The 12465-nt window shown below is 42.9% G+C and overlaps 1 protein-coding gene across 2 annotated transcripts in view; it reads left to right on the forward strand.

Moving 5' to 3' along the window:
* The window catches only part of COL24A1 (collagen type XXIV alpha 1 chain), a 321301-nt gene that overhangs the window by 123973 nt on the left and 184863 nt on the right, over window positions 1–12465 (forward strand). For both annotated transcript variants that reach the window (XM_047785408.1, XM_047785409.1), the window contains exons 22-25: window positions 3004–3057; window positions 4550–4594; window positions 7477–7530; window positions 11300–11344. In XM_047785408.1, coding sequence (XP_047641364.1) covers window positions 3004–3057; window positions 4550–4594; window positions 7477–7530; window positions 11300–11344 — 198 coding nt within the window. The remainder of the gene's footprint in view (window positions 1–3003; window positions 3058–4549; window positions 4595–7476; window positions 7531–11299; window positions 11345–12465) is intronic.

Genomic DNA, 12465 nt, shown 5'->3' on the forward strand with positions numbered 1-12465 from the left:
TATCCCAGGCTAGGGAAGTTTTTAGCCATTATGTTTTCGAGTAAGTTTTTGTGCCATTTTCTCTTACTCTTCCCTCTGTAAGGTGAATGCTCTTCTGCTTGATGTTGTCTTGTAGGCCACTTACGCTATTTTAACTTTAAAGTAGTTTTTTCTCCCCCTACTTTACTTGGGTGAATTCCATTGCCCTGTCCTCCAGGTCACTGACCCACTCTTCTGTGGCTTCTTGTCTGCTCTCGAGTGCCCGCAGTGTATATTTTTCAGCTCAGTCATTGTATTTTCCAAATCTGTGGTTTTTACTCGGTGCTTTCTTGTATTTCCTGTCTCTCTGCTCACCCTTCCGCTGTGTTCTTTCATTCTGCTCCCACGTTTGGTGCATCTTTTGACCATTATTTCAAACTCTTTGGCAGGTAGATTTTTTATCCCCATTTCTGTAAGGTCTTTTTCTGAGGTTTTGTCTTGTTTTTTTGTTCGTTCGTTTGGAACCTAGTCCTGTGTTTCCTCATTTTTCTTGACTCTGTTTCCATGTATGAGGCAGAACAGCTGCCTCTCCCAGTGCTGAAGTGGTGCGCGTGTGTAGGCGATGAACCTCACCGCTCAGCCTTGCTCTAGCCCCTGGTTGTCTGTTGATCCTCTGTGGCTCTCTGAGTAGCCTGATTTGGTCCTCCGAGGGCCCTGTGCAAGGTGTTCCAGACCTGTCAGTGTTCCAGTGGGGGCATATGAGCGCATAGCTTCAGGCTGCTTGGAAACCAGCTTCTCAGGCAGCAACTATTAGATGATGCAAATACACACAGCCCTGTGCCACAGCAGTTGTCAACCACACTGACCTGTAGACCAGGAGATCTGGAGATGGTCCCCGGGCCCCAGCAGAAGTCAGGGCCTCGGATGAGCATGTGAGCTCCTTTCCTGGAGACACCAGTGAACGGTGATGAGGCCTGGAAAGGTGCAAGGCTGGAGTCCCCTGCCTGTGTTCTCTGAGGGCACCTCTGTAGTCTCTCCCTCTGTGGCAAACCTGAGGCCTGTCCTTTGGATTGAAACTGAAAGACAAACACATGGACCTTTTTCCTGTGTGGATGGGGGGTGTGCTTTGGTCTGCTGTCTATACAGTGCTCTGGCTCTGGGCTTTTTCCTGTGTAGACGAGGGTGTGCTACGGTCTGCTGTCTGTGCAGTGCTCTGGGTGTGTTGACCCGCTGATGGCTACCTTTCAGATTGTTATAGACCCATCAGGCCCAGGAACACAAGCCCCTATGGCCACCAGGACCAGGTGATCAAGTGGTGTCCCCCACCAGGACCAGGTGATCAAGTGGTGTCCCCTGTGTGTACTGCTTTACGCTATGGGCTGTAATGAGGCAGAGGGAGAGTGCGAAAGGTGGGACATGCCCACAGCCGTAGGGAGGGGGGATAAAGCCCTGGAGTAGGACACACCCATGGCTTTACAGAAGCTGTGTCTCTGTGCACCCACCTGTGCAAGCAAGGTATAGGCAGAGTGCAAAAATGTGCTCACCAGCCCCTTTGTCCCCAAAGTCTTCACTGGTCCCTGTCCCCGTAGCAGTTGCTTTGACATCAGTAAATGAACAGGCACTTCCCTAACTGCTGCCTTTGCACTGGATCCTGGGAAGTGGGAGACCATATGCTCAAGCCCCTCGTTAGGAACATCTCAGAACCCACAGCCTCCCAGTTCCCCTGGTTTAAGCTGCACTGGGTTTCCAAAGCCAGACCTTTTGAAGCACCCTTTTTTTTCAGTGTGTATCTCAAGATTTGGGGTTCCTGACATGTAGTACAAATCTCTTGCCTGAAAAAAGATGAACATATATTGGACTTGCATAGAATAACATGCACTCATTTCAATAATCCATCTCTTCCTATGAAAAGTAAGAAAGCTGCCTAAAACAACTGTGTTATTGCCTAAATTCATGCAGTTTCTTGACTAGTGGTCTGTACAGAATAAGCCTGTGATTGTATAATAGAGACTTAATAAACTGACAAGAGTTTTTCACTTCTCATTATGTAATAACATAGCTTTGATAGACCAAGATATGCAGGAAGGAAAGATTCTCATGCAGTCTGTCACTCTTGTGTTCCAAACTAGCAATCAGTCATGTGGGTAAATCTTCTATTTGACATAGTTATTAGCTACTGTTAAAAATTAGATGAAAAACCTATTAATGTTTCTAGACTCACTAAAGCAATAATATGAAAGGTAGTTCTTAAAGGAGATTTGCTTAAAACTTTGGCACATTGCAAAGTTAGGGAAACAGAACTGAGTAAGTAAACCATTGCCATGTTGAATAGATGGTATAGGGTGTTTTCTGAAATAGGAAGATTTTTGTTGTAGTTACTTGGATGAATTGTTATTCAGAGACTTTGATTTTTAACAACATGCATTTAGAATAAAAGATTTCTCTTAACCTTGAAATTCCTAACCATGTTCAGATTGTTACTCTTCTGCAAATTGTCCTCTCTTTCTCCTGCCCTGAGTAAGAAGAGGAAAAAAGTGGAAGAACATTCATGTTAATGGTTCCAGACTTTGCTGGTCTCTCAACAGATGTCAGATCGCTCTGCGTCTTCTCCATCTGTTTTCAGGCTTTGTAGACATTCTGTTACCTATTTATTGTACTAGTACCAGGTTAACAGTGAGGCCTGTTGCTTTCAATTTAGGTGTACTTTTTATGAAAAGGTGTCCAATCGAAGAGTAACATACTGAGAAAATTATGCAAAATTATCATTGCTTTAAAATGTTTGTTGTATGTTTTCCAACTTTTTGGATGGCCTGCAGTTTTCTGCTTATCTGTCTTCCCATCTCATTTGGATGACTTCCTAATGAGCAATGACTAGTACCAATTAGTATTGCACATCTGAGATTAAGGCCTGTTGAAGAAGTATTAGTTGAGCTAACAGTCCTATCATGTGCTCTTACATTGCTTATTGCACATCTCAGATTAATGTCTATTGAGGTATTAGTTGAGCTAACAGTCCTATCATGTGCTCTTCTATTGCTTCTACAGGGACACATTGGAAATAGAGGGCCTACTGGGCCTCCTGGTCTCAAAGGAGCTCAGGTATGGAGAAAATAAGTATCTGTTCAGTGATATTTTAATTCAAGTTTTCCTTTTTTATTTTCTGTGGGACTTTAGTTTTGGGTCAAAGAAAACTTTGCATTATTGTGGACAGTTTTTGCCATTGAGGATTTCAAGTTACTGTTTTATATTGGCAGGTATGGATTGGGACTTGGAACCCTTTTAGAGTTCTGGATTCATTAAGTGATTCATGTCGTGGTTTCCCTCCGTGGACCGTCTGAAGGATCTGAGCCCAGAATACCACTCATATGTACTAGAACTTACATTTACCATTTATGTCTGTTTTATATTTCTAAGCCAATAAATCATATTTTCATTGAACTATGGATGAGAAAAATATTTTTCAATAACTAAAATAGAATATATGATTCTAAAGAGGTCTGTAGATGTTGTTAAGATGTGGTAAATATCAACTATTTATTTAAAGGTGAAAAATCAGCATGTTTAGAAAATATGTCACTAAATAGAACAAAAATATTATTTATTACTTTTTTATTTTCTTAGAGAATAATTTATAAAATTATTTTTTATGTCCCTCTATTCTCTCTCCATCCATACAGTATTTAATCCTTAGAAGAGTGCTCAAAATTTTATATTTTATGACATTCTACCTGGTTTGACCCCAAGAATATTGAACCTGTAAATTAGACAAAAAAGGAAACTTCTAGACATTAAGCCCCATTTTGGTAGGATCTGATAACCTTTTTGTCTAACATTTAAGACAGAACTAAGACTCAGAAACATATTTAGTGAATGAATTAAGTTTCAAAATGTGCCAAGAGGAAACATCTTCTATACCGGTAATTTATATTTATTTATTTATTTATTTATTTTGTGTTTTGTCTTTTTAGGGCCGCATTCATGACATACGGAGGTTCCCAGGCTAGGGGTTGAGTCAGAGCTGTAGCTGCTGGCCTATACCACAACTACAGCAACACCAGATCCAAGCCACATTTGTGACCTACACCACAGCTCATGGTAACATCAGATCCTTAACCCACTAAGTGAGGCCAGGGATGGAACCCGCATCCTCATGGATGCTGTTTGGGTTCATTAACCACTGAGCCACGACAGGAACTCCTGTACTGGCAATTTTTAATATACCAGTGAGTATTGGTTTCCATCTATTCAGAACTTACTTAAGTTCCTCTCTGTGTCAGAGATACTGAACTTGAGAAGGTAAAGGCTGTTCGTCAGTCCGTGAGCTCAGTGGCTCCTAACTCTGATTTTTGTGATGCTCTAGTCACTTTCACTCTTAACCACTCTGTTTTCCGTATTTAACTTATACCATCTGCAGAATAAAGATAATCTGATTGTGCACATCCCCTAATGTTGATGTGAGGTTGTCGCACGAAACGTTTCTGTGGGCTGGCAGGGCTCTAGACGTACAAGAAAACCGCAGCTCAGAGTAGAGTAAGGATCTGCGTTTCGAAGCACTTATTCCAGGCCGTGACGTGTTGTGATCTTTTTCAAGGGAGAAGAAGGACCCATTGGACCCTTTGGAGAACTGGGGCTAAGAGTAGGTATCATATAAATAATTTTCAAAAAGCACTTCTCTTAAAACAACTGTTTTGGAATTTTTTTTTTTTTTTGTCTTTTGTCCTTTTAGGGCCGCACCCATGGCACGTGGAGGTTCCCAGGCCAGGGGTCAAATCGGAGCTGCAGGCGCCTGCCTACCTCACAGCCACAGCAACGTGGGAACCAAGCCGCGTCTGCGACCTACACCACAGCTCACGGCAACGCCAGATCCTTCACCCACTGAGCAAGGCCAGGGATTGAACCCGCAACCTCATGGTTCCTAGTCGGGTTCGTTTCTGCTGCACCACGATGGGAACTCCATGGAAATATGTTTTAATGGCACCATATTTTAAGTTACTGCCCTAAGTATGCCACAGGAATCATCCCTAATCTGAAAACAAACCTGCAAGATATCATCGGCATTTTTGGTTTTTTTGGATAGAAAAACAAATCTTGAGTGTTACGTATTTAAGGGCAACGTATTCAAGATAAGCCCAGTGATAGCACTTAAGCAGGACCAAGAGCGTGACTCACTGCTGGTGTTCTGAGTCTCTGGATTTCAAGGCGATCCCAAGTGTGCCGCTGCCTGATTGCAGGGAGAGTCTCCCATCACTTAGAGAGGATGTGTGACTGTTTCTCAATAGGCTGTAGAGCTTGAGCGAGTAGCGCGTCGTTGAAGAGGACCAAAACATCCCTCCTAAGGCTGTTTCAAACAGCGCGAAGAGAATGTCATTAATTTTTTGGTAAATATTGTTGATATATGTAGTAGTTTTTTTACTTTATGTCTACGGATGGATTTGAGAGCAATTGGTATTTAGCAATAATAGGATAACTCTTGATTCTTTGCTCTATTTTGTGCTTATTAGGGATGTACTAGGCAATCTCACACAAGGCAAAGGCAAAAATTGAGAAAGGTTTTGGGTAGCAGTCCTAAATCTAATTTTAAGTTGCTAAAGTTTTTGTATGTAGTCAAAACATATTGAGAACCAGAGGATTGTTTTGTTTTGTTTTGCTCTGTTTTAAGAAAGAAAAATAGGAGGCTATTTGTTAATAGATAGAAATAATGAAATCCAGACGTATAATGGCTGGTGGCTGTTAAGTGTGAGTAAATTCGTATCCTTTTTAGCAATCTCCGCACCCATTTCTTCTACTCCTAGATAAGAATTTGTCACCTGGGTTGAGGTATTATGACCTCTCTAATCAAGTCTCGTATAGTCAGGTATTAGTTTAGTGGGTCAATCCCATCAGCGTATAAACATGCTGTTACTTCTTCCCGCTTCAAAACAACAAACGTGACGTTCCCCCAGCTCTTCTTCCAGGTTTTCCTTTCTGTTCCGTGAAACGTCTCAAAGGTGTGTGTTTACCTGGCTCTTTGCCGTTTTTCTCCGTGCCCTGTCTGCTGACACCCTCGTCCCTTCAGCTCCACGGCACCGGGTCTCGTGGGGTGGCTGGTGGCCTCCGCTTGCTGGACCGACTCGGCGGCCTGTCCCGTCTGCCGCCCTCGGGGGCCCCGGTCGCTCTCCTCCTGGGAACCTTGTCTGCCTCATCTTCCTCCCGACTCTGGCAGCAAACTGCATGTTCCCTCCTTTCTTCAAATTCTAAATGTCAGAGTGCCCCCAGCTTCGTTTGTGGGTTTCTCTTTGCTGTCTGCACTCACTGCCCAGAGGACTGGTAGGTCTAATGAATGGCTTTAAAGGCCATGGAAGTGCTGGTGATTTCTAGCATGTTCTGTTCAGGTCGGAACCGTCTACCCGTGAACTCTCACGCGTAGGATCTTTCTACCATGGGCTCTTTCTGCTTGGCTATCTCACAAGACTATCAAACTGAAATTTCCGAAAATAAACTTTCATTTACCCTCCGAACCTTTTCTCCCCACATTTTCCCTCATTTCATTTGCTCCCTTACTCAGATTAAGAAAATTCGTCCTTGACGCTCCTCTTTCTCTCACATCCCACCCGTGACCTGTCAGCAACCCTGGAAACTCTTCCTTCCCTCGCGATACCGAATCTTCCCTTTTCCCACAGCCTCCTGGGACCACCCCGAGCCAGGCCACTGCCGTGGCTGCCCGGACCATTGCAGTAGACAACACTCGGACTCCTGCTTCTGCTGTTACGTCAGAGTGGCCCTGTTAAAACCCAGACCCAGGCACTGCTTTCCTCAAAGCTTGAGAAAGCTTCCTGTCTCACTCCGCGGTAGAGCCAAAGCCCTGGAGTTCCCCTGGGCCGAGAGAGTTAGGGACCCAGCGTGAAGCCAGAGCCCTCACTGTAACTTGGCGGGCCTTTCCCACCCGCCGCCCGTCCCCGTTGCCTTCCCGAACTGCTCTCTTTCCCTAGCAGCTGCGTTGGCGTCTCGTTTCCCCGACACCCAGGCCCATTCTTGCCTCAAGGCCTTTGCACTGGTTCTGTTCTTCTGCTTAGAACGCTCTTCCTTCGGAAGCCACGTACCCTGTCCTTTGCTAAAGCCTGTATTCAATTGCCGCCTTCTCCGTGAGGTCTTTTTTTGGCGGTCTTGTCAAACCTTTTAGCAAGACTCCCACGGCAGTTGATTTCTCCCTTCGTTGCTTGAATTTGGTGTCCTTCAAATTTATCACTACCTAACATACTGTATGTATTTTACTCATTTTTAAAAGTATGTTGCGTTCCACAGAGTGTAAGTTCCATGAAGGCAAGTGTATTTAGTGTCGCCTCAATTTCTGGTCCCTAGAACAGGGCACGTCCCATAGAAGACAGTCAGACATGGTATGAGGAGTGGCTAAGGGTTTGATGAAATGCGTTTGTCAAATATTTTGAAGTGTTTCCACTCATAGAATAGTCTTAATTTCATACGTCTTAGGAAACTTTCAAAAATAAGAATGATTCAACATTTCTCCTTTTTTCCTTCTAGGGAAAACCCGGTCCAAAGGGATATGCAGGTGAACCTGGACCAGAAGGCCTGAAGGTAAAGCACCAGGCTTTATTACCATTTACACAGCATAATTTTCAAAAAGATCAAAGTGACTTTAATAAGAATATCAAATGAACACATGTCAAAAGATTTTATTCAGCTTATTAATGAATGAAGGAACCAGTAATACATTAAAACTGGTGTGAATGGGATTTGAAATGCTATGTGCGTTTATTTCTTACCTATACCTCTGTCTATAAAGAACTGTGACTCTGACCATGTCTGCATCTATAACTGGATCTGCGTTTTAGTGGAGAAACGTTGAGATTTGCAGTTAGATACAGGACAGTACACTTTAGTTCGTGGGGATGTCTGTTCTACTGGGAAGAAATCTACAAGTCCGTACATTTCTCTTGGAAACGACATGCCTGTATAATTACATCTATAGCTTCACTAGGTCTGGATCCTTTAACCAGTAGTGTGCGCTGAGTCGAAGTCAGCACCTGCCTGGGGTGGTCACTGGGTGTGGCCGCCACGCCTCGTGATGTGGAAAGAATATGTAACCTACTTTGTTGCCTTATTTCCGAGTTTTGTGTGATTTTTTTGTAACAACAACTGTAAAGTAATACAGTGGTTTTATGTGTATAGGATTAGGTCTGAAAGTAATTTATCAGAATTAGTGATTGGTCCAAGTTTAAAGTTTAATGAAAAATTGAAATGCATCACCAAATTATTGCTGCATTTCCTAAAGCTAGAGTTCAATATTTATATTAAACTCATGGTTTTTATGATACTAGCATCTAAGAAAAAGCCCAACAACTCTTTTTGAAGTCAATTTATAAAGAAATATGAGCTGAAACATTTTTAATGTGTCAGCATGTCTTGCTGAAGTTATATTGGGGGATTATATGTACCCGACTCTCAAGTTTCATAGAAAAATTCCAAGAAAATAGGAGCTTGATATTTATAAACAGAAGCCTTGATTCCCCTTTATTGGGGTTAATCCCTCTACTGCCAGAGAGCTCTGCAGTGGCCTCCTGTGAGCTACCATCCGGTAAAACCGGCAGGAGGCCTCCCTGCTGTTCTCAGCATCTGAGTGGCTTGTGTCTGGAAAGTGGAGGAGGTCCCCCCCCCCCCGCCACCGGGCAGCTGACGTGCCAGGGAAGCACTTGTCCCACCTGTCGCAGAACCCCCCCCCCCCCCCCTGCCCCATCTCCGATCTCCCGAGAAGCCCTGGGGGCAGCTCCTCTCTCCCCGTGTGTCCTCCAGGGCACTCCCCTGCTACCCTCAGGCTCTGAGCTGAAGCGGGGGTGTGGGTGCTCTGCAGGCAGCTCTGCTTTCTGCCTGTTCACACAGACCTTCCCCAGGACTTTGTATCACAAGGGCCCTCTCCCTAGTTGGTGTTGGACAGGGGCCCTCTCCCTAGTTGGTGTTGGACAGGGGCGTCGTGTGAGGCAGGAGGAATAAAAGAAAAGCAATTATGTATAAAGATACATAAAAATCCTGCCACAGATTTTCTAAAAAGCTAATCAACTGTCAGTCAAAAATTAGAAATTCCAACCTACTATAGTGATTTCTTCTTCACTCTTCAACTACATGTGTATAGAAATTGAAAAGAAAAATTTTGTAGTCTTTGAAAGTTTCTTTCAAACTAGTTACCTATGTGAATATTAGGTTTCAGTGCTTAAAATCAGCACCGTTCAAGAGCGTATATATTATGAGTAACAGATGTGAGCCACAATAAAAAAAGGAAAAGGTGAGATTAATTGTAGTAATATATTTATGTAACCCAAGATATAAAAATACTATTATTTTAGCATGTAATCAATATTAAAATTATTGACATTTTTTTGTACAAAGTCTTTGAAATGCAGTGTGTATAAGTTCAGACCAGCTCATTTCCAGGCTGAGTTGCTGCTGCAGATCCTGAATGGCTACAGTACTGCTCAGGGAGGTTAACAACCCCACACCGAAATATAATTATGAATATTCACAGCAGTCGGTGGTTTAAACTCCTATTTCTGATGCAAATAAAATGTGCATTCTTGTCAGGTTAACGCTACATGGTACCCTGAGCTTAATCTTCTGCCTTTCATTAATCTGTGCTTTTTGTTCAGCCTTTGCTCAAGCCATTCCTCACCATTAAAAATAGCCCTTTCTGGAGTTCCCGTCGTGGCGCAGGGGTTAACGAATCCCGACTGGGAACCATGAGGTTGCGGGTTCGGTCCCTGCCCTTGCTCAGTGGGTTAAGGATCCGCCGTTGCTGTGAGCTGTGGTGTAGGTTGCAGACGCGGCTCGGATCCCGCGTTGCTGTGGCTCTGGCGTAGGCCGGAGGCTACAGCTCCGATTCGACCCCTAGCCTGGGAACCTCCATGTGCCGCGGGAGTGGCCCAAGAAATAGCAAAAAAAGACAAAAAAAATAGCCCTTTCTCATTACCAGTGTAAAAGTGACCTGTTCTCCAGGGCAGCTCAAACACAGGTTCATGATTTATTTGAAGCCATTCATGTTTGTACTTGCGAAAGACAGTGTGGTGCCTATGCTGCAGTTTCTGAAACAGCACCAGCAGGCTACGGGGCAGCCCGCCAGAGTTCGACACACCGATGTGTCTGTCGTAAAATGTGACGATGCTTAGATTAATCAAAATACATCAAGCCTTTAGATGGACTCACTCAGATCAATTCCGGTTAAGTCAAGTTTGCCACCAAAAGTGTTCTGAATAGCTTTGGGTTTTCGGAGCTTTGGGGACTGCAGAATTGTGGTTAAGGTGAAGAATATGCATTGCTTTTCCAGTGAAGCCCCTCTAGCTGCACCTGCCCACAGGGTGCCTGCTCCTGTGCCCTTTACCACTTACCTGTGGGGGAACCTGTTCTGCTCAGCAAGGTGAGCTAGCACGCCTCCTGAAGCACAGGGAGTGTCCCTCTTGTCATCCTTCTGAGCCTCTCCTATAGCACCTGCCGCTCTGCCTTTAAGGAGCATACCTCAGAGATATTTGATTTTTTTTTTGTCTTTTTGCCATTTCTTGGGCCACTCCTGCTGCATATGGAGGTTCCCAGGCTAGAGGTAGAATCGGAGCTGTAGCCACCGGCCTACGCCAGAACCACAGCAACGCAGGATCCAAGCCGCATCTGCGACCTACACCACAGCTCACGGCAATGCCAGATCCCTAACCCACTGAGCAAGGCCGGGGGATTGAACCCGCAACCTCATGGTTCCTAGTTGGATTCGTTAACCACTGAACCACGACGGGAACTCCAGAGATACTTGATTTTTAAAATTTTATTTGTAAAAGTGTTTTAAAAGTGATTAAAATCATAAACAGAAGAATGCAACTTAAGTAAACAGGTTATTACTGGAGTTTCCATCATGGCTTAGCGGTAACAAACCCGACTAGTATCCATGAGGATGGGAGTTTGATCCCTAGCCTCGTTCAGTGGGTTAAGGATCCGGCATTGCTGTGAGCTGTGCTGTAGGTAACAGATGCGGCTCAGATCTGGTGTTGCTGTGACTGTGGGGTAGGCCGGCAGCTGTGGCTCCGATTCAACCCTTATATTCACATTTGATCCATATGCTGTGAGTGCGGCCCTGGGAAGACAGAAACAACTATAAAAAAAACAGCAAACAGGTTATTAGTATTGGAGTGAAAATAGTGGAAAGGCAAAGTTCCGTAGAAATACCGTAACAGAGTTTTGAATAACTGAAAATTCCTTAGTTATTCTCTAGTTTATAACCAGATAATTACATCAAAATTAAAACAGGAACAATATTGAGAGTAGTACTGTTTGGAAAGTAATCATCTTTTGACTTCATATTTTCTATTCACAGGGGGAAGCAGGGGACCAAGGAAACATCGGAAAAATTGGTGACGCGGTAAGCTTGCTTTACGCTCTTGCGTGTTTTAGAGCATCTCGTGAGCCTTCTCAGTAATCATGTTGGTCATGACCTGGGCTTGTAAAGTCAAAGTGCAAAGAGCTTTTCCCCTGCAAACTTGAACTCACTGTGATGTGACCAATAAAGCCTGCCAGACAAAAGGGAGATGGAGGGAAACACAGGTGCTGGTGTTTCTCATCCAGTCTCAGCCATACTCGTGGCCTCGGGAACATTCTTGTTGCTAATATTTGGTCTTTGCATTTAGTTCCTATCATTTCAAACTAAATTTGACTGTAGCATTTTTCGTGATTACAAAGCTACAAATTATCAAACCAGAAAATATTGTAGTTGGAAGATATTCTTCTTTCCCTTGGAAGGCTGGGTGTAAAACATAAGGTAATTCATTGGAAAACATAATTTCTTTCCTTAAAAAAAATTTGTTTGCTTAAATTTACATTATTGCAGAAGAGGAGGCTTCACGTTGTATTCGAATTGGATATGTTAGAGATAATTTTAACTTTGCAATAGGGAAAGCCAGCTACAATGTTCTAACAAATGAATCTACATAACGTATAAAGTGGTAAATTAAATGAGTGAAAGACAAGTGAATTTATTTACAGCGTATGCTGGATTGTCACAAAGCAAGTGATGCTATTTAATATCAGTGTTTAATAGCTTGTATGTATCAATACAATTTCCTATAATCCATCTTACAATTTAAAAGTAACGTTTTCTAAAAAATTTTTGTAAGCTTAAATAATTAAATATTTTTTCTAGTCTGGTTAAAACAGCAGTGCATTTCCGATATTCTCATTTTTTTGTCACTAATTATTAATAAAAATAGGGAGATGATCCATTTAGTGTTGAGATCATTGCCATTCCATTTAATCCTGAGACACTGAAGGTGAATATTTTGTTTCTTTTTTTTTTAAACCAAGAAGGGAAATTTCAATGGAGTATTCATACTAATTTGATTATTCAAGGCTTCTCATCAAATATGAATGTAATTTGTATATCTCTCATTAACATGTTTAAAAATTTAAAGAAATGAAATTCTTCTATTTCTGAGTAATGGATTGCGTAAGCAATGTACAAACTAGGATTTATAGTCAAATTTCAAA

The sequence above is a fragment of the Phacochoerus africanus genome, chromosome 6, assembly GCF_016906955.1.
Source record: "Phacochoerus africanus isolate WHEZ1 chromosome 6, ROS_Pafr_v1, whole genome shotgun sequence".
Lineage (NCBI taxonomy): Eukaryota > Metazoa > Chordata > Mammalia > Artiodactyla > Suidae > Phacochoerus > Phacochoerus africanus.